Here is a 22,501-nt window from a genome sequence, read left to right as displayed (position 1 = left end):
TTTTTTATTTTTGTCTAGTTTTTAAAAAATATATTATGCTTGATAAAAAAAATTATCACCAACTTGTATATTCCCGAGCATACTTGTATTAGGATTGGCCAATCTCTTAAAATTATATTAATTTATCTAATTTAAAACTGCCATTGGATCATCTAATCAACTTTTTTTATCAAAACATTATTATTTAGTTTTTTTTTCCTTTAGTTTGACCTAACATGGTATAGTAAAGTCAAACAAATCACTAAAAATACAATACATTCACCTAAATTTTATCAGATCAATATTTTATTTTATTTAATTAAAAACTCAACTCAAACATCAGGCTATGCGAGTTTAGCACCAATAATTATTTTAAGATCACATGGTAAAATATATAAAGAATAATTACAAAAACTCTCCAATATATTTTTATAAATTACATTTTTTATTATATAATTTATATATTCAATAACAATTTGCATGAAAATATATTTTATTTAAGTTTTTTTATTTAATTTAGAATGTAAATTATAATTTATAAAATTACAATTAAAGAAAATAAAATTTAGATTATTGCAAGAATTTTTATTATCCCAATATATATTCCTAGTTTAAAGAAAAGTTGAAAATAAAAAATAGAAGAATGGCTCCAACGCCAAAGACGAACCAATTTTTTGTTTTTTTTTTAATTATAGTTATTTAGATCAGTCTACATATATCTTGATTAATTTTTTAAAATTTTAAAACTAATAATCGGATAAGATTCTAGTAATTTTGATATTTCTGACATTCAAATTAATAATTTTCAGAAAGCAAACTAAAAAGCTGACTAATCGAGTGAACTTACTCTTTCTTGCTTCCTTCCTTCTGCAACTCTTTTGTCTTTCAGAAACAACACCGACAAGCCTTGGAAGAAAAGAAGAACACGAAAGCGAGAATTCATTCATCCACTCTCTGATGGAGCAAACAGAGGCACCTCAGCTTCGTTGCCAGCGAAATAAATGCAATGCAACGCAACTTTCTCTGAACACAACAATCCTGAGTCCCTGACGGCTGCTGTTCTTATCATGATTCGGTACTTGTTTACATAAAAATTGTATATATAGGCTTTTATGACTTGTTTACATATATATATATCAGACGAAAATCTAAAAACCTATGCATATATATTTCTAATTAAATAAATTAAAAATTATTTATCCAATAAAAATAATTATGAAGCTCAAATCTTTACTAGACCAAAATTAAACAATTAAATTCATGATCTAGGCCATAAATTTGATTGGATTCAATAAAATTTTTTAATATCTTTTTTAAATAGATACTTATAAAATTAAAAACCGGTTAAATATTGAGGTGATTGGAAAAAAATCAAACTAAAATAAGTTATGTTGATAAAGAAAATTTTAAAAAATCCAATTGTAATGTTATAAAAAAAAAAGATAAAAAAAGCTCAGGTTGTCAAGCTTTGATGATCTAAAGCTCCTGAGCCTTAAAAAAAAAACTCAGGCACAGGGCCTGAAACAACCCACACGCCCGGCCTTGTTTTTTTTTTTTATTAAAGGGCGGAGTCCATTAAAAAAATAGCAGGTTACGCACCCTGTCTAGATTCTGACAACCTCTCATTGTTGAAAAATCAGGCTAAGCAATTTTAGACCATGAAAAACTTATTTTTAATCATATTTCAACCCCAAAAAATACTTTAAACACCTTGTAAAATATATTCATATCTTTTAACAACCCAAAAATTGACTCCAAAACTCATAATCAACCTAAAACTAAAAAAACTTTGGGCTCAAATCTACTATTTCAGACAAAAAATCACCTACGATGAACTATCTATATCAAAAGAAACTCATCGACATCGAAATCATCTTTCATCATGGCTAGAATTAGTTTTAACCAAAACTTTCTCTTTCTATTACCGGAATCTGATCACTTTCTTTTTCCTCTCTCAAACTAGGAACCATAAAATAAAAAAATTAAAGTTCGGGATCAAAATTGAATTTCATAAATTTTTAGGGACTATAAGTTTATAATTTGAAAAGTCTGAGGACCAAGGTGAATGTTTAGCCCCAAGTTTTTTAAAAAAAAAACTAGTTCTTTTTGTTGTCTTTTTCGGTCTAGTCCTCTATCTTTGAATCTTATCCTTTCTTGATAAATATGATTTAATTGGCCATCTATTTGGAAAATAAGGGTGTAATTAGAAGGGGGAAAAAAGAAAGAGAAAAAAAAAATTTCTTATAACTTTGGCTGAATAGTGGCATGGAAAACAGTATTTTCCGTAAGATTTTTAAAGTATTTGTAATGAAGATACCATGACATTAAGATCTTCCTAATTAATTCATTTTTTTCCAAGTTAATTTATATAATTGCAACGTCCTCTTTAGATCTAACCAAGAGAAGAAACAACAATATTGTGATACCATGATTTCAAGTTACAAAAGAGTCGATTCTAAGTAAGCTCGAGTTAAGAGAATTGGCATAGATTAACCCAAAAAAATAACCAGGTTTTTTTCTTTCTTTATTTTTTATCAACCTGAATTGATCCAAGCATTTGTATCTGCTAGCTTATAACTAGAGTTTTTAGAAGTTAGAGTTAACACCATGACATCTAATAAAAATTTATCATTATGAACCATGAAATTAATAAGATTAGCGGTTTATTTTTGTCTATAAATCACTATTTTAAAACTCTATCAGGCAAGTTGACCATGACTCGAGTGACCCGTGTCTAGGTTAGGGCAGGTTTCAATAGAAATCAAGGGAGAATTGACTATCAGTGTGATGTGGTTAAAAAACCCAGATTGACTTGTGATGTGGTTATCCTAAGAAAAACTCAGCTGAAACCAGTTGATTTTTTTTTTTCCTTTCAAAATGAAATCATTTTTATTTTTTTATCACATAAACAAAAGGGATAGACCCGGCTCAACCACCCTAACTGGGACCCAGGACCCGGGATCATAGTTTTTAAACCCGACCCGGTCCAAGGCCAGGGTTTTGACTGGGTCACCGGGTCAATTCCTATTTTTAAAAAAATTCAAAACGGCGTCGTTTTAGTAAAAAAACAAAACAAAAGTCAACGGGTTGTAACCGGGTTTTGCCGGGTCAACCCGCCGAGTCGGCCGAGTCACACTGAGTCATGGCTTTTCCTATTTTTTCATCAACCCGGCCTGGTTCTAGCCCTGGGTTGGCTCGCCGAGCTGGGTTTCAAAACTATGCTCGGGACTTGCCCGAGGTTAACCTCGGGTCGAGTTTGAAAGCTATGTTAGAAACATGTTGCATATTTGATTATTTTTTTAAAAAAATATTGGCATTTTGTGAATTCAAACCCCATAAAAAAAAAAAAAAAGGAAGCCATTTTCAATTCAAACTCATGGCATAGTTAAGGTCGGTTTCAATAAAAATAATAAAAAGATTAACTCGGTATGAGTAGATTTAAAATTTAAATTGACCCATAATCTATCAATCTAGAAAAAAATCCAATTAAAACCAAATAATTCCCTTAAAAAAAAACTAAACAATGAAAGGGACACTCTGACACCGAATTGAAAAGATTGGAAAATAAATTGGAAAGATTTTATTATGATTTTTTATAATTTATTTAATTGTGGTAGTGATTATAATTTAAAGTGTTTTTTTATTTAGAAATATATTAAAATGATATTTTTTAATTTTTTTATATCAGCCCATTAAAAAAATTAATGAATATCAGCCCATTAAAATAAAATTTAAATAAACAGAGTTTCAATCTAATAAGACAGAACAGCGTAAAAAACAGTAGATACTATATGGATAGGAATCACGGGTCGTATGACGGGTGTAATCAATACTCCGTCTTTATTTCTCTACCCACACAACTTCGGTCTGGGTCCCACTATTGCCTTTCTCATCAGGCATGTAAATATAAACATATGGCACAGGACAGCAGACGCTGGGAGCTGCAGGGAACCACGCACAGGTTTCACAGCCTTTGCTCCTTCTTCCACACAGCTCTTTATTCCTTTCTCTACTGTTTGACTCCTCTTTCCATATCTCCTCCGGATCTTCCCTTTTCCATTGCCCGTTGAGATTTCTGGTTTTTATTAAACAAATAATATTGAATAATGAATTTTTTTTTTAAAATGATAATAGCTTACTTCACTGACCACTTTGTTATTTATTAATTTTTATATTTATTAAAATCAAATTATTTTTATTTTTATTTTTATATGATGAAAATAATATAAAAAAAAGAGAGAGAGAAGATGAAAGAATGAAAAAACCTTCAGCGTAAAGTTCAATGAATTTTCTTTTAAAAACAATTCAGTTATTCTATTGTATTTTTAAAAAGTAAAAATTAAAAAATATAATAGAAACAAGTTGATCAAACGATGTCATTTCACTGTGTAAAAGGAGTCTCGAGCTGGCCCGATTATTTTTTATAATAATCAATGAAAAGACGGTTTATGAGGAGGATAAAATTGTCGGTGCATTATTACAATCTACAGTATTTACTGATTCTATAAAAACAGTGATTTCACAGCATCAATTAGTTTTTGTTAATTAATAATAATTTGTATTAGCTAATAATATATTTTTTTTCAAGTGGTGTTGGAACTTGAACTCTCTGGCTAGCCCAGATGGCAAATTGTTACTGGAGAGAAAGAGACCTGGAATCTCCTTCAATGATTACAATCTGCATTACCCTCTGGGAAAAACAAAACAGCTGCTTCCTGCATCGATTATCACACACGTTAATCTTCCAAGGTGTGACGCGCGGTTCTTTATTTTTTTAAAATTGTTTTAATTTACTGATAAAAAATAATTTTAAAAAAATAAAAAAATATTACTTTAATATATTTCTAATTAAAAAAGTATTTTAAAAAACAATTAAATCACAGACATCTCCTTGAACCCTAGAAAGTACATTCACTCTTGTGGTAAAATCACATCAGTCACAACTCTTCCGAGACCAGATATTAAATACACAACCGTGCATGCATGAGGTCCCACCAACGTTTGCATGGATTGGTGTCATTGCAGCAATGCTAGCAGACGGCTGAAACCGGCGGAGCAGACGCTAGTGGTGCTGGGCTGCTGGCTACTGCTTTTTAGAACACCTAGCTAGGCCACTGCTATGCCCTAATGTAGCTGCTGCTGCTTCTATAGGCCAGTTTGTTGTCTTTTTCTTGAGGGTAATAGGCTGTCTCGGATTTTTTAAATCCACCACGTGTATTAAGATTTTTTAAAATGAAATGATGGTTATCTGATTCGATGTCTCGGCTAACTAAATCATTGGAAGGGATCGAAGCTTTTTTAAAAAATATTAAATTAATATTTTTTCATTATTGTACTAGGATTTTAATGAAGAACACCCTACTAGAGGTCATATATTTTTTTTTAATTAATGATTAAATATGATACATGCAATACATATCCATGTCGTGTCACGCAAATGAATACACATGCATGGAAAGTTGTAGGTGTGCTTGATATTATAATTGCTGTGACTAGCTCAGGGTTTAACTCGATAAAGGGCTCAGACCAGGCTAGGTTAGGTCAACAGAATTAACCGGTTTGAGAGATCTTGACAGGGTCAACTCCTTGGATGATTTAACAACTAAACCTGGTGTTTATTCTGTAGCATAGTCACCTACCTTCTTTTCTCGACCATACGCCTTATTATCTTGTGCTTTTCTTTCTAAATTTTGAAATTTTTTGTTCTTTGTAGTGTTTTGTTGTGAGCGGTGTGGACTCGGCCTCGCATGTTATTCTGATGATCTATGAATTTGGGCTGTTTTGATAAAAAAAAAATAATAAAAAAAATAAAACAATGTACTTCTAATATTTTTTAAAAATATTTAATTTTTATTTTGTTAATCCAAGTCAATTCTCATGATACTTATCTAAGTCTTGAGCCTGATTTATCCTGAATCATATCTTATAATTGTGGCTGCATAAGCTTAATCCAATTTGGGGCAAATAAATAAAAAGATTAATTTGGTTTTCAATGTTTGTTTTATATGCTTCAAGTAAAATGCTAAAATATCATTTCTCTTATAAAAATATTATTCCTACATATCTTGTAAAAATATAAGAGCCTTACAAAACACTTCAATGCAATAATGATTTTTTCACTAGTTTTTTTATTTTTAAATTTTTTATTTAAATTTATGTTTCTTCGATTTACTTTCAAATCGAAATAGATTATATTAAGTTGGTTAAATAGGTATTGATACAACTTGTAAATGACTTTTTACCACTAAAATGCACATAAAAAAGTCATATTTAAACTATTCACAAAACCATACTACTAATTTTACTCTTCTAGATAGCATATTTCGACGGAGATGCTCTCATGCACCTCTACTCAAGAGGGGCAGTAGGCAGTCTCAGGGAAACTCCAAATCTCCAGCAAAGAATAAAGAACAAAGTTGTTATCCTATCCAACTCGATCGAAAAGGCAAGGATTCCAGGCATGTCTAGGAAATTGGAAACCAAATTTGCAAAATCCCAAATAATTAGGGCTTTGAACCCTAAGTCAGAAGTGGGCCAGTCCTGATCTGCAATGGGATCGAGTTCTTGTTTTGCATGATAGAAACAAGCCAGCCACGTCTTGATATTGTGTATACAGATTAGAAATAAATACTCCTGCACAGTAGAGAAAAAAGAGAGAGCAAAGTTTGAGAAAGTAGAAGCACGAGCCAGCTTTATACATGGCAACCTACTTATTGCAAAAGTGCTGACACTCGCAGCTCGCAGACACTGCAGGCTCCTGGCCTTTCCAGCCCTTTGTGTTTATTGTTTTCCCACGACAATCTTGTACAGTTCTTTTTATGGAATAAAAGAGTTTGAAAAGCTAAATGCATATACATAGAAATTCACATTATTGTATTTTATTGCATTGGCAAGAAAATATACTTGTTGAAAACGATTTTGCCATGTCTACACTCAGTAAATAATTGCACTTTAAACCATCTAGTGGCGACCAGTGGTAAAAGTTTGAGATCAGTGGTAAGAGTTTGGGATCAAGAGATTTGCTCTCTCTGTGGTCTCAGGTTCGAACTATGTGGTTGCTCATATAATGGCCACTGGAGGCTTACATGGTCATTAACTTCAGGGCCCGTGGGATTAGTCGAGGTACGCGCAAGTTGGCCCGGACACCCACATTAAACTAAAAAATAAAATAAAAATAATTGCACTTTAATGTCAACCACACCCGCACATTCATTAGGGTTAAGTGCAAAAAAAAATTGCAATTGTTTTAAATCTCTTATCATGTCCAAGTCAATTATAAATTTAGAATGAGCTTTCCTTTCATGAATTTTTTTTTAATAGTTGGGATCTAATGACTTCTCTTATCGTCAAGACTAAAAAATAATAAAAATAAATTTTTATATCAAAATTAAACTAAAAAAATATTAAAATATTGAAATTGAATAATTTATGTGATTTTTAAAATTCAAGATCAGAGTATATTTTTTACGAAACTTATGGCATGTCACTCATGTTTGACGCTTTTTTTTATTTTGGTTTCTCTTTTTTCAATCCCATCAATTTACAATAAACTTAAATCAATTGGTTTTAAATTACGACTAAATCACCAGAAAAAATGTTTGAGGACCAAATTAAACAAAAAAAAAACATATTCCATCCTAAGTAATATATGAAAGGATAAATGATAAAAAAAACCCAACCTTTTCTAGTAATACTTAATTATTTGGTCTTGACATATATGTATAGTTTTAATCCCATCATTTTATAAGAAATTAAAATTAATTGGTTTTAAATCAGGATTAAATTGCCGGAAAAAATATTTGAGGGCCAAATTAAACAAAAAAAAAATACACAACCTATCCACAGTAATATATGAATAGATAAATGATGAAGGCTTGCATAGTAAAAAAACCTACTACTTTTAGAGTAATAGTAAATTATTTAGTCTTTCCATATATGTACAGTTTTGAATTATACTTTTTTTTTTTTTTTTTTGGTGCGGGGGAGGAAATCTTGAATCATGGCTGAATAATTGTTGAGAAAGTTCAGCATAAAGTGCTTTCTCCATGATTTGTGTATGAGGTGGTGGGATAGGCCATGACACTATCAACTGCAGTTGATAATGTCGTAAAGCTTGTTAAATAAAAAATTCATTTTTCTTAACTACCAAGGGAATATTACAAGCAAAGTTAATCCCATGAGCGGATTAATTAATATTATTGAGATTATATAGATAAACCTCTGTAAATTAATATTATTGAGATCATTAAAATTTATTAGTTAATCAAAATATTATTCAATTATGATATTATTTAAACTCTGAATTTAAATAAAAAATATTATGCAACTAAAACTATTAATTAATCGAGTATTAATTTATCGGATGATACTAACAACAACTAATGCTCAGGGTCAAGACACTACTAACTCAACAATATATGTATTTATTATTATGATGTACGGTTTTTTTAAAATATTTTTTATTTTAAAATATACTAATTTTTTTTAACACATCAAAACTATAAAATAATACTTAAAAAAATTAATTTAATACTTTTTAAAGTCAAATATATTTTTAAAAACGTACTTTCATCACAAAAACAAATATCTCCGGAAAAAGACAAGGATTAGAGGTGGAATTACAGAAAACTCCCCTGCTCCCTTGTCTAGTAACAGTTAATCAGGCCTTTATCCTTCACGCAAACCTGTCCACGCCCAATTCACGAGCATGGAAAACAGCAAGAATAGGCTATGAGAAATATATAAAAAATAATATTTTTTATTTTTAAAAATAATTTTTTATATTATATATTAAAATAATTTAAAAATATAAAAAAAATTAATTTTAAACAAAAAAAATTTAATTTTTTATAAAACGTGATTTGCACTGGAATGACAAAAATTTACAAGATTATATACTTTAATATATTATTTACATTTATAACTATCTTAATATATTAACTTGTCTTAAATTATCTCAATAATATGATTTGACCCGTTTAAAAATTAAAAAGAAAAAAATAATAATAAAAAAGTACAAATAATGTATTATTTATTCAACAATGCAGCCATGTGCTCATAAATTAATAACGAGAAGAAAAAAAAGGAGCCATCAACCCCCGTTAGTTCACGACCGTTAGCAACACCTCCTCTCCCCACTCGTCCTCAACGCGCGTGGAAAAGAAAAAAACAGTAGAAGTGGCCGTCGAAAATCGTAACGACATTGGAAAACGGCCGCTATTGTACGAATGACGGCTGCTCTCTTCCACCCACTGTCAAATATCAAATCAAAACAACATTTTTGGTACTAAAAATGTAAAAAATACAATAAATCAATAATAATAACCTTGTAAGGCTCGGTTTTCCGTTCTCAATAGAGATTAAGTAAATTTTTATTTTTTCTATTTTTAAATTATTTTAATATGTTAATATTAAAAATAATTAAAAATATAATCACTACTATGAATATGAAGTATCAAATAAAAAAATATGTTAGTACGAATGACTACTGCTCTCTCTTTCACTCATTGAATTTGATTTGCAATGATTGCCGAAAAAAGAAGAAAGAATTGTAATATAGCTGAAAAATTCAAATTTAATATTTTAATATTCAATGACCATTTCACAGCCTTTTCTGAGATTTATCTATTTTAAGAGTTTCGATAATCTCACGCAAGCATGTGCAATTGTGCATGCATTTCGTTTCAGAGACAATGATACAGCTTGAATTGAACCCAGTAATTATAAGTTGAATCTTTTTTCTCAACACCACCTACTAATTATTCGTGGATAAAAATTACCATTTAAATCAAATAATCAAAATCTTAGCAAATAATCTTTTCTTAATAAATTTTCTATTTTTAGCAAAGAGAATTATGAATTATAATAACTCTAATTTATCTAATTATTTTTCAGTGATGGATGATAATTATAAAATACAGGAGGGAAATGATCATTTATATGTTTGGTATTATAGTATATTATGTTTTTAAAAAATAATTTTTGTATGGAAGTATATTAAGATTTTAATAATTTTTTTATTTTGACACAAGCATATTAAAATTATTAAAAACTACTAAAAAAACATCAAATTTGTATTTTTTTTTCAAGTTAAAAACACTTTTAAATTGTTCTTATAAGCAAAAATTAACAAAACTTCCAAATAATCAACATTTAAAGGATTTGAATTTAGATAAACTCATATATAGTTTGATCAATTATGGTCAATTATTTATCAAGATAATATTTTTTTTGAAATATTCTTTGGTTTTAATATAGTCATGATCAAATTATAAATCAACTTATGAAATTATTTAAAAGGATGTTTGAAAGTATGGTAATAATTATTTTTTATATAGAAATGCATCAAAATAATATATATTTTTTATTTTTAAAAAATTATTTTTAATATTAACATATCAAAATAATATAAATATATATAAAAAATAAATTTACATTAATTTTTTTAATAATATAATTTATACTGCGTTTCTTGAACGGTATCTAAATCTAATAACAACAATAACAAAACTGATTTAAAATAAAATCCAACTTGAGAATTTAGTAACTATGCTAATAACCAAAATTGGCTTCCTACAGAAATCAAAGTACTGTAAAAATTTTATCTGAATAAATTATATTAAAGAAAACAAGATATAACTATTTGACAGCTTTAACCATCAAACAAAGCAAGTCAGCCACAAACGTCTCTTCACCGCCGTTTATTACACTGCCCCTCTCCTTCTCTCTCTACTGCACTATGTTTCTGTCCTCTCTTTCTCTCTCTCACTTCTTCATAAATAAATTCTGTGCCATGTTATAACTCTCTACCTTACAGTTCACGCCAAACGAATGCTCCCCGTTCTCTCTCTACCAATGACAGCAGATAATCTCAGGACCCCATAATTTCCGTTTCTTCTTCCTGTTCTTCGTCTTATACATTCACTCGTGTCTTGTTTTCCTGTTCGTGTGTGAAAAAAATGAAGCTAGTAGTGGTTTTCAAGCACTGTTTAGCAATGGCGGTGCTGCTTCTGCTTCTCATGTCTCCTCTTGTTTCCCCACTTAACGACGAGGGTACTGCTCTCTCCTTGTGTACCTTTTCTTGTTTGTTAGCTTCATCAGGTTTTTCCTTGTGTTTTCTATCAGTTTTTGAATTTTTGCAGCATCTTTATTTCCCGTTTCTTTACGCGGGCTCCTTAAAGATGGTGATTTTAGCTGTAAAATGGATCAAGGATTCTATATCCTTTTGTGTTTGTGACTGTAAGAGAGGAGGAATTTAGTGAGAGAACTCCCAAAAGTGGTGGGGTTCTAAAGATTTGTTTTGTTTGACTTTTGTTTCATAAATCAAACTGCTTGATAGTAGAGCTAGGAAAGTCAAGTTTTTTTTATGTATAGCCTTTTGGATTCTCGTATTTTTAAATAAGATATTGTCTTGATGCAGGGAAAGCATTGATGTCTATTAAGGAATCATTTAGCAATGTGGTGAATGTGCTTCTTGACTGGGATGATGTGCACAATGAAGATTTTTGTTCTTGGCGTGGTGTGTTTTGTGACAATGTCAGCCTCTCCGTTGTTTCTCTGTAAGCCCTTGAAAGATGGTCACGTTCTTTCACTCCTTTTATTTTATTTCGGCCTTTCGCATTGTTTTGCAAATTTGGGTTTTAAAATCTTGCCGTTGTGTGTTCTGTGTAGTAACCTGTCCAATTTGAACCTTGGTGGTGAAATTTCTCCTGCCATTGGAGATTTGAGAAACTTGCAATCCATGTGAGCTGCGTCTCTTTTCATCAAGCATACGAGTTGTTGTTTGGAATCTGTCCTTTTTTCTTCCTGTCTGGTCTTCTTGATAGTACTTTTTTCTGATTTTTTGTAAATGGCAGAGACTTTCAAGGGAATAAGTTGACTGGTCAAATCCCAGAAGAGATCGGCAATTGTGCTTCATTATTCAATCTGTAATATTCTGCTGTCTGTGTGATAAAAATTAGATTTTCTGCTGATTTTTAGTGATTTCTGGATAACTCGTGGTTTGCATTGTGGAATCTAGGGATCTTTCTGATAACTTGCTTTATGGTGACATGCCCTTTTCTATTTCCAAGTTGAAGCAACTTGATACCCTGTAAGAATCCTTTTTTTGAGTTTCTTTCAGTCTATGTTTCAGCTTGGGTTTTCTAGTTTCATGGAGTAATTTGTCCTCCAATGTAGAAATTTGAAGAACAACCAGCTTACTGGTCCTATTCCTTCAACTTTAACCCAAATTCCAAATCTGAAGACACTGTGAGTCCTAGTGGATTAACGTTTTGATATGGTGTTTATGAATCACCAGATTCTTCCAATAGGTACTGATATTATTGAAATGTTGCTTGTGATCCTTTTTAGTGACCTTGCTAAAAACCAGCTGACCGGTGAGATACCAAGACTGATCTACTGGAATGAAGTCTTACAGTACCTGTGAGTATTTCAGTTTTTGGCACAGTTAAGCACTTGTAAGATTATTTATTCTTTTGACCTGTTGATTGAACCTTTATAGGATTTTCTGGATTCGGTGTTGTAAGTGAAAGCATTTTTTAACCTGGAGTCTGATTATTTTCGTTAACATGTTTCATTTGTGCCCCAGCGGATTACGTGGCAATTTGTTGACTGGAACACTGTCAGAAGATATGTGTCAGTTGACTGGCTTGTGGTATTTGTAAGTAGTCAACCTGCCTGCTTATGTATTCCTGTTGAGTTGTTTTCGCTTTTAATTTCTATTTTTTCTGGACTTGAAACCTTTTTTTTTTGCCAGTGATGTGAGAGGAAATAACCTATCTGGCACAATTCCTAGTAGCATCGGCAACTGTACCAGCTTTGAGATACTGTATGTTTTCTGCTACAGACTGATTTTGAGTTGTTTATGAGATTTCTTGATGTGTATACTTTTAGTTCGATAATTACAGGGATATATCATACAATCAGATCAGTGGGGAGATACCATACAACATTGGCTTCTTGCAAGTTGCTACTCTGTACGTCTTCTATTTTGTACATTATTCTTTGCCATATGGAGCATGCCATTTTAAGTTATCTTAAAGCAAGATGATAGAGTGTCCTACCATGTATATGACATGCCACAAGTAATTGCTGTTCCTCTTTTTTAGGTCCCTTCAAGGTAATAGTCTCACCGGGAAGATTCCAGAAGTGATTGGTTTAATGCAGGCCTTGGCTGTTTTGTAAGTATGATTTAAAATCATCAATGTTTTTATTTACAGCATGGTGATCTGTAGTGTGTACTTATTTCCTTTCTTTTTAAAGGGATTTGAGTGACAATGAGCTAGTTGGACCAATTCCCCCTATACTTGGCAATTTGTCGTACACTGGGAAACTGTGAGTTCATTTTGTTACAATTACTGTTTTTAACGATGGAAACTGTGAGTTCTATTTGGTAACATATAAAATTGCCACTGGCTCTTCCAATGGTTATGTGATTTTTTTTCTTTAATGCGCACCAGGTATCTTCATGGCAACAAGCTTACAGGACCAATTCCACCCGAGCTTGGAAACATGTCAAAGCTAAGCTACTTGTAAGATTCCTCTCCTGATTTGGAGGTTTCCAGATGCATTGATGTATATCAACGCATACTTTATTTTATTTAGTGACTGAACAGAATTATTTTAGGCAATTGAATGACAACCAGCTGGTTGGAAGAATTCCTCCTGAACTTGGGATGCTCGAACAGTTGTTTGAATTGTGAGTCTCCTGTTATTAAAAGCTTTCTGCTTTCTCTTCTATCCTTTACTTAATTTTTTTTTGTGGAACAGGAATCTTGCTAACAACCATCTTGAAGGCCCCATTCCGAACAATATCAGTTCATGCAGGGCTTTGAACCAATTGTAGGAATTTTTATATCCTAGTTGTTTGCCACTATTTGTAGTGTCTTATGTTTCTGATGTGAGCTTGACAGCAACTAATTGGTATGACTTCCATACGTAGAAATGTATATGGTAATCACTTGAGTGGAATCATAGCTTCAGGTTTCAAGGGTCTTGAAAGTCTGACTTACCTGTGAGTTCTTGAAACCATATTTGGAAATTTTATCATATTTGTAGTTGCACTTGCACTATTTCCTGTCAATTAACTGACTTGTCTTGAATTTTCAGAAATCTTTCTTCAAATGATTTCAAAGGCAGTATTCCTATTGAGCTGGGACACATTATCAATTTGGATACATTGTAAGTTCCCTAATACTGCAGACTTTTGTGATTAATTGTTAACACTTGGTTTTGGAGCTCATTCAAACTGCAATTCGCTAGTCTCATGAATCAATTTTTCAGGGATCTCTCCAGCAATAACTTTTCGGGGCCCATTCCAGCTTCTATTGGTGATCTGGAGCACCTTCTCATTTTGTATGTCTTCTCTGGAGTGCAATGTTTGTTAAATTTTAGTTCTTTGTTGGAACTTGCTGATCTAATTTCTGATGTTTACTTCTCCAGGAATTTGAGCAGGAATCATCTTCATGGAAGGTTGCCAGCTGAATTTGGGAATCTAAGAAGCATACAAGCTATGTAAGATTCTTACAAACTCTACTATTAATTCTTGGATGAACTTTATTAGGGTATGCAATTTCCCCTTTCCTGAGTGTAATACAAAGTGTGGTTTTTTTACCCCAGAGACATGTCTTTCAACAATGTGACTGGTAGCATTCCAGTGGAATTGGGGCAGTTGCAAAACATTGTTACTCTGTAAGTTCAAGGCTCAGATGAGGTCACTACTGTAAGTTCTTTTTTAATTGTGATGCATTTCTACAATGTAGTTCTAATTTGCTGATGGATGGCAGGATCCTGAACAACAATGACTTGCAAGGAGAAATCCCTGATCAACTTACCAATTGTTTCAGCCTTGCCAATTTGTAAGCTATTTTACTTGTTTCTCTTCGAAGTTCATTTTTAATGCTGCCTGCTGAAAATGACTTTTTGTGTTAGGAATTTCTCATACAACAATTTGTCAGGAATTGTGCCACCTATTAGAAACCTGACAAGGTTTCCGCCAGACAGGTATGGAGTGGTTTACACTTTCTTCTTCGAAAGCACTAAAAATGAAAATTGCAGAATTAGTTTCCTGTAGAAACTCCCATGCATTGATTATTTGTACTCCCTCACCAGTTTTATTGGAAATCCTTTGTTGTGTGGCAACTGGTTGGGATCAGTATGTGGCCCTTATGTCCTGAAGTCTAAAGGTAACACCTTGTCCAATATGTTTCTTTTTGAATGCTTGATTTCGTTTTTGGCATAGTCCACTGTAATTGAAGAAGGCTTTGGAGTTTTATCGGGAACTTATCAATCTATTTTCTGCTGTTCAGTGATCTTCTCTAGAGCTGCAGTTGTCTGTATCACGTTGGGATTCGTAACATTATTGTCCATGATTGTTGTTGTGATTTACAAATCCAACCAACGGAAACAATTGACAATGGGATCTGACAAAACCCTACAAGGCATGTGTTTTTCTTGATATTTGTTTGTTCTTGTTATGTTTATGGTTTTGCTTCACTTTCCCAAATCCCCTCATGGTTGGTTAATATCTTGCCAGGTCCTCCCAAGCTTGTAGTCCTTCACATGGACATGGCTATTCACACCTTCGATGACATAATGAGGAACACTGAGAATTTAAGTGAGAAGTATATTATAGGTTATGGTGCATCTAGCACAGTATACAAGTGTGTGTTGAAAAATTCCCGACCACTTGCAATTAAGCGACTCTACAATCAGTACCCATACAACTTGCATGAGTTTGAAACTGAACTTGAGACCATTGGAAGCATCAGACACCGGAATATAGTCAGCTTACATGGTTATGCACTATCTCCTCGTGGGAACCTTCTCTTCTATGACTATATGAAGAATGGTTCTCTGTGGGATCTTCTTCATGGTCAGTGAACTAAACTTCCCCTTCTGTTACTGTTAGTCTTCCCTCTGGTTCACTTGTTCAATGTAGTTTCTTGTATATTCTTATTTCTCCCTTTGTCAAAACTGGTAGTTGTATGTTATGTTATTTTGCTAATGCTTCTCTGTTGCTATCAATGGAAGGATCATCCAAAAAGGTTAAGCTTGACTGGGAAACTCGATTGAAAGTAGCAGTTGGTGCTGCTCAAGGACTTGCTTATCTTCACCATGATTGCAACCCTCGGATTATCCACAGGGATGTGAAGTCCTCAAATATTTTGCTGGATGAGGATTTTGAAGCTCACTTGTCTGATTTTGGAATAGCTAAATGCATCCCAACTACAAAATCTCATGCCTCAACTTTTGTCCTGGGGACCATTGGCTACATTGATCCAGAGTATGCCCGGACATCGCGGCTAACTGAAAAATCAGATGTTTATAGTTTTGGCATTGTTCTCTTGGAGCTTCTAACTGGGAAAAAGGCTGTGGATAATGAGTCTAATTTGCAGCAACTGGTATGTATCTCAATAGATGTGCTCATAAACATATGATTGCTTATGGTAGTTCACAACATGGATAGGTGGCTACATAATGTCCAATTTAGTTGTTTTAAAAGTTCTGTCTTGTTATTTTTGCTGACGGCAACTCTATCCTTTGCCCATCGTTTCTATCAGATTTTATCCAGGGCTGATGACAACACTGTAATGGAGGCTGTTGACCCAGAGGTTTCCGTTACATGCATGGATTTGACGCATGTAAAGAAGAGTTTCCAACTTGCATTACTGTGCACCAAGCGCCATCCTTCAGAGAGACCAACCATGCAGGATGTGTCCAGGGTCTTGGTTTCATTTCTTCCAGCTCTTCCTACAAAAGCTTCTCTTCTTCCAAAGCCTATTGACTATGCCAAATTTGTCATCGACAAAGGACAGCAGCAGCAGCCAATAGTTAACCAGCAGCAACCTTCGCAGGAAAACAACTCTTCTGATGCACAGTGGTTCGTGAGGTTCAAAGAAGTTGTATCAAAGAACACTCTTTAATTTGCCTTGCACCCCAGAAAAATTCAGTGATAGAAAATCCCAAATTTTTGCTCTAAATGGGTTGTTTAAAGCACATCTGGTAATATGTTTCATCATGTTTTTGCACATATTAAGCTTAACTGCTTTTACAGAACACGGGGGGTTAAATCCCTTTCGGATAGCTGCTTTTGTCAGACTTCTTATACAAGTATTTCTACTATCTCGTAATTTATTTTGGTATATCATTCAAGACCTTTCGATGTAAGAATTGGGTTTAGCAACTCTGTGGTTCTGTGATCACCTTAATGCTTTTCATGAATGGAAAATGCGGTCTTTGAATGCATCTACTGTCTCTTGCTCTTGCTGCTTTGCTTGATAAGAGTTAGTAGCTCAAAAACAAAGGGAAAAAAGGAAAAGCTTGAAACTACTCTACTAGCAAACTGTACATTTGTAATCTCAAAACTTTGCTTGGTAAGCATTCTTTCTCATAAATCGAACATGTTTTCCCTTTGGAAGCCCCCGGTGACAGGCATTCCCATTTCCCTACATATATGGGATTCTAGATACCAAAGCTTTTATATAGATGTGCTGGAACCTCAACCAACATCATGCCATTTCAAGAATTTAATCCAGGAAAAAACACTGCTCTCTGCATATATCCACAAGCTCCTGTAGAAATTAACCATCAAGTGATGGGCAATAAACTTGCAAACTCGAGGTTAGCATTCAAGCTATCTGCTAATGTTAAGTCTGGTTCGAGACAACGCAACAAATCCCTCGACACCGGTTATGACTCCCTCCTAGCTTAGTTAATTTGATCACGCTCATCGTCTATGATATGTAAGAAGGTTTTTGAAAGAAAAAAAAAAGAAGAGAGGCCTTCATCAACTGAGAAACCATGTGAATGCCATGTCAATACACGTAAAAGGGAAGATAATATATAGACCCTCATTTTATAGGTTCAAACAGCCTGGTGCATTCTCTTTCGAGCCCTACATTCAAACAATGGAAGTTTTCATATATAACAAGAATGCGTTGCATTGCAAGTATAAAGAATAAATTTCCGAAAATCACAAATGGAGAGTTTGAAGGAACCAACCCTATACTGCAATGGCAATTTTGTCTGAGCATTTGCATTAGAATGGACTTCAGATGCCAGGGAGAGCTGAATATCATGCCAAGAGAAAACATAAGAATCCATCCTGATGACTGGTTATAAAGAGACCACATAAGACATTATTCAAACGAAACAAACCTTACTAAATGATTCTATCGTGAGGTTCATCCGAAACCTCTTAGTCGGAGAATTTGGTTCCTACATAGAAGTAAAAAACACAGGACTAATGTAAGCACTAAACAATCAAACATACAAGGCAGAATAGCAGGGCAGAACTTACGACTCTATACTACCATTAGCCAATAATCTCTTGAGATATCTTTAGGAGACAGATATGGCTTAATAAACAAGAAAATCATTTGCATTACAAATTAAAAATGGAAAAGTATGAAATGCACCTCACCTTTCTATTAAGGCAGCGCGGTTTAAATTTATCAAGGGCTTCTGATTTCTCCTTCAAGGTAGAATTGGACTTTTCTCTTTGAAAGGGATGTAACTTCTTAACAAGTATCATACTGAAACACAAGGGTTTGAAAAGAATACGTGGAGAGATTACACAACGGAACATACTGAAATTAAGTCCTATTTAGGACGAAAATGCAGAGAGGAAAAGTGAAAAGGGATGCCTGTCTTCAAAAATTGAGAAAGTTGTCATTGCTGACAATGTTACCTTCTAGAGTCTGTGGTTCCATTTTGTGAAATAGGATTAGAATTAGATACATTTGCTGCCTGAAATGAGAAAATCATTTCCTTGAGCAATGCAGAACATATAGAAAATCAACGCAGACATCTCTACCAGTCAAGAAGTATAAGAGGCAGAATGAAATTTAGCATCAATATGATTATTGATCACCTACATTATTAATAGATGAACGTTGCGTAGCAGCCCTCTCCGATGTCCTTGCTCTCTCCAATGTCCTCAGGTGAAAAACCTGAAGACCATGGAAAAGGCATTTTAAAAGAAAAATTATGTGATCATCATAATCATTCAAATCAATGTCTCCAGAAACTCTAGGGAAAGAGCAAGAGCTGATAAAGAAAATTAACACCAGTTTTACTGATTACTTGAAATTCTGGCCGTTGTGGAGCGCTTTTTCTAGGAAGAGGGAATGAAGGAGCCCTGAGAATCTGTCAAACACACAGAACATAAGTACAAAGATGAAAACTTGTGAAATGGAAGACAAGAAAAAACACAAGACAGTTACTGAAAGAACCAACTTTTCTGTTCAATGGCCTTGCTTTAAAAGCACAAGAAGCATTTGGTTTCGCATTTTCATCAGACTCTAAATTAAGCTTAGACCTGAAAATTCAGAACAAGTAATAAAAAGATGGAAGAAATCAGGCAAAGCTCCATGTTATGAGGATCCTAAATAAAAATTATCAAAGAAGATGCCACAGAAGTGATTGATACCTGTGTCTTTCTGCCCTATAAGATGTTCTAAGTATAGGTTCTCTGGGAATTGTGGCTTTTGTTCTGCCAAATGTGGGTCTTTCATCAACCTGTAACACAATCCATAATTATCTAAAAAATCAGTAGATGAACAGGAAACTAAAATTAGACTATAATGCAGCACAAAAAAATCTCAAATCCAAATCCAGTGGATATTCTTAAGCGATCATGAACCAAAATTAACAATTCAGTTTGAATCTATTGCTAACCTTTTTCGGTTCCTTGTGCTGAAAGAGTGCTTGATGCTTCAAACAAGCAACCTGCATAGAAAATTAAAGAAGTATTCTTATGAAACATCGAAAACTCACAAGTTGTTTGCCCCAACCGCAATTCGAAAAGCGAGTACAATAAGCAAATCAAAGCCAGAATGATGCCGAAAAACGATGACATTTCTGCACCTTGCGCAAGTAACCAGACTCGAGCTTTTGCCTTTTGGTAGCTTGGTTTCCAATAACAGAAGAGCCCTTTGAATTTTTCTCTTCATTTTCCACTGAGAACTTGGTAAACCTGCAGCAAATAAAAGCAAATAAAATGAAACAGAAAATAGAGAAAATACACCAGAACATAAATTAGAAGTACTCATGGCAACTTCAAAAACATTATTACTTAAGAAATAGCTAGAACCTTCTGATCAATCGATTGCAATGATTTTCCGGCCAGCAATTTTTCTTGGCCAGCTGACTTGCTGTAGGATTCATAAAAGAATTTTTCGATCGTGGTGACTTCACTGGGGACTTGGCTTCAGCTTTTGCAATATCTTGAACTATCTGATTATCAGATTCTAATCCTGCTTGGAGAAAAAAATTATTCACAACCTACAAAATTAGTAACCTTCATAAAAGAAAAAAAAAATAATTAGCATGGATTTCATGTTATTTTCCTCTACCTATATAATTATTATGATCTGTTGAAATTTCTGCAGGTTCCAAGGAGGCAAAACTTGGTCTCCGTTTAGCCTTTATAGCAAAAGCTAAAAAATAAAATAAAAATAAAAAATTCCACAGAAAAAAATTTTAAAAAACAATAATAATCAAATAAAATTTGACTAAAAATTATTGATTAATTAGGAAACAAATATATGACAATTACTTACGTGAAGGAGGATAACTTGGTGCAATTTCAAACCAAAATTCAGATTCTTGAGCCTCCAATTCTGTTTCTTGCCTCGAAAAATCATAACATTTTGAAGCATCAAACTCGTAATCAATATCGAAATCAGCATCATCACCATCAACGTCTCGGACCCAGATTGGTTCAACAGCAACGAATTCTTCTTCCGTTTCCATTTCTATATCCATATCTCTTCAGAATCACATTCCACGTACAGAAACAAGAGATCCCATCAAGGTTTCCACGTTCAAACTCTTGTTTTTCGGCTTGAAAAGACAGAGCAACAGGACAGCATTGATGATGTTTATGGCTTAAAAAATTTCTTCCTTCTCTCTGCTGAGTTTTTCAAGAATGACAGAAGGGAGGTTAATTTTTCTGTTCTTTTTTGGTAAACTCACGAGAAGGGTGTGAATGTAGTATGATCATCTCTCACTTTCTCTCTCTTTCCTTCATATTTTTTCCCGGAAAATGAGAGAGAAAGGTGTAATGGCATGTTCAAGATTTCATTTATGTATTGTTCTCTATTTGGTATGATCTCAAACTTTCCGGGAAAATGAACTAAGGAGAGAAAATGAGAGAGAGTTCAAGCAAAGGAAATTAATTTTCAGAGTGAAGGAGATGATTTTATCGAAGTAAACGGCGATAATTATGTTGTGATCATGTAATGAGACATGTAAGGAAGGAAGGCAGGCGCATGACAGGCAAAGGAAGGCAACTAGGCAAGACACAACTTAGAGAGAAGGAGGGATTCTAAATTTTGAACATGTGGCCCCATTCCTTCCATTATGACGATTTTACCCCCTCATTGGTAAGTATACCCGTATACGTTATACGCTGAGTTGTAAATGATAATAGCGTATTTATGTTCGAGTAATATAAATTTTATAGATTTGTTTTTAAAAAATCTTAATTATGATATATAGATGATAAAATCTATTTAAACATCTAATTCTAGTATCACGAAAAAGGCAAATATCATGTGAGAAATTCATCTTAAATTTAAGAAATATTAAAAAAAAAGAAGAAATTGTTATGAAATCACCATAATATTAATTCAGTTTTATTTGGAAAATAGATGAGGTTTATATGAACAGTCATTCATGCTTGATTAATTTTTATCATATTACAATATACAGTGCATGAGATAGTAAATATATATATATATATATATTTTTTTTTTTTTGTCTAAATTATAGTATTTAGAAGTACTTTAGATCTTAACTAATCCGGTCCAGCCAATAAGTTTAGCAATTTTTAGATGGTGTTTGATTATTATTTAAAATAAAAAAAAATAAAAACATAGTAAGATATCTTGCAAAAATTCATTTTAGAGTTGAAATATATTAATTTTATATCTCCTTTTTATTTATGTTTCTTTGAGCTAACATGTTTTTATTTTTATTATTTTAATTTTAAAACAATAACTAAACACTAACGTAAATTCATAGTTGGGATTCAATAGATAGCATTATAGAGCATCATCACCAGCTGGTTTTTTGTCTGATTAAGTTGAATTATGGGGCCTGAGGTGTTGAAAACACATCTTCTCGTACATGATTTGTCAACACCAAATTGTGTCACTGCTTGCTTAGTTGCTGAATGACAACACAGAGAAAAAGCATTAATAATACAAACAAAGTAATTTGAAATTTAAATAAAGAAAGAATACATACAAAGAAAAGGAAGTGATTTTGGCGAGGCAAAAAGTGCAAGGTGTTGGTCTTTTTTCTTACAGTTTTGGCCATGTTTTTGTCTGGGATTGAAGCTTCCCCATAAGAGGACGCTACCTGGTACCTAGTTAGTCCAATGCTCCTTGTTCAGATTTATTTAACTCCACTCTTTAGAGAATCTTTTTCCATGGTAAAGTTGAAGAACATCTTGTTCTTTTGCACTTGTTAAGAACAGAGCAAATGTAATTCCTTGTAAGAATTCAAAATTTGA

At 32.9% G+C, this 22,501-nt stretch overlaps 2 protein-coding genes across 4 annotated transcripts; one reads left to right on the top strand and one right to left on the bottom strand.

Moving 5' to 3' along the window:
* The first annotated feature begins 10,673 nt into the window (after positions 1-10,673).
* Positions 10,674-17,133, top strand: LOC7482132 (LRR receptor-like serine/threonine-protein kinase ERL1). Its single transcript, XM_024582002.2, has 27 exons — positions 10,674-11,031; positions 11,399-11,537; positions 11,650-11,721; positions 11,835-11,906; positions 11,999-12,070; positions 12,157-12,228; positions 12,331-12,402; positions 12,569-12,640; positions 12,737-12,808; positions 12,888-12,956; positions 13,089-13,160; positions 13,243-13,314; positions 13,440-13,511; positions 13,607-13,678; positions 13,750-13,821; positions 13,922-13,993; positions 14,089-14,160; positions 14,263-14,334; positions 14,422-14,493; positions 14,599-14,670; positions 14,766-14,837; positions 14,911-14,982; positions 15,091-15,164; positions 15,288-15,419; positions 15,515-15,853; positions 16,012-16,382; positions 16,542-17,133. The coding sequence occupies exons 1-27, from the start codon at positions 10,938-10,940 to the stop codon at positions 16,902-16,904; spliced, it is 2,949 nt and encodes a 982-aa protein (XP_024437770.2). The 5' UTR covers positions 10,674-10,937; the 3' UTR covers positions 16,905-17,133.
* Positions 17,134-17,330: 197 nt separating this feature from the next.
* Positions 17,331-21,291, bottom strand: LOC7482134 (protein TPX2). 3 transcript variants are annotated; one of them, XM_024582003.2, is made up of 14 exons: positions 20,544-21,291; positions 20,337-20,420; positions 20,075-20,237; positions 19,849-19,957; positions 19,660-19,710; positions 19,412-19,500; positions 19,219-19,300; positions 19,066-19,128; positions 18,858-18,932; positions 18,671-18,729; positions 18,404-18,479; positions 18,139-18,198; positions 17,983-18,048; positions 17,331-17,875 (listed from the first exon to the last, which is right to left on the bottom strand). In XM_024582003.2, exons 1-14 carry the CDS (start codon positions 20,746-20,748, stop codon positions 17,837-17,839), a joined length of 1,221 nt encoding a protein of 406 aa, XP_024437771.1. In that variant the 5' UTR covers positions 20,749-21,291; the 3' UTR covers positions 17,331-17,836. The 3 variants fall into 3 exon arrangements, with proteins under 3 accessions (XP_024437771.1, XP_002318868.1, XP_024437772.1); XM_002318832.4 differs by having other exon boundaries at positions 18,404-18,515; positions 20,544-21,290; XM_024582004.2 differs by lacking the exon at positions 20,337-20,420 and having other exon boundaries at positions 18,404-18,515; positions 20,544-21,290.
* Between the last annotated feature and the right edge of the window lie 1,210 nt (positions 21,292-22,501).

Source organism: Populus trichocarpa, chromosome 12, assembly GCF_000002775.5.
Source record: "Populus trichocarpa isolate Nisqually-1 chromosome 12, P.trichocarpa_v4.1, whole genome shotgun sequence".
Lineage (NCBI taxonomy): Eukaryota > Viridiplantae > Streptophyta > Magnoliopsida > Malpighiales > Salicaceae > Populus > Populus trichocarpa.
The sequence above is the reverse complement of the archived record's forward strand: the minus strand, read 5'-3'. Positions and strand labels throughout refer to the sequence as shown.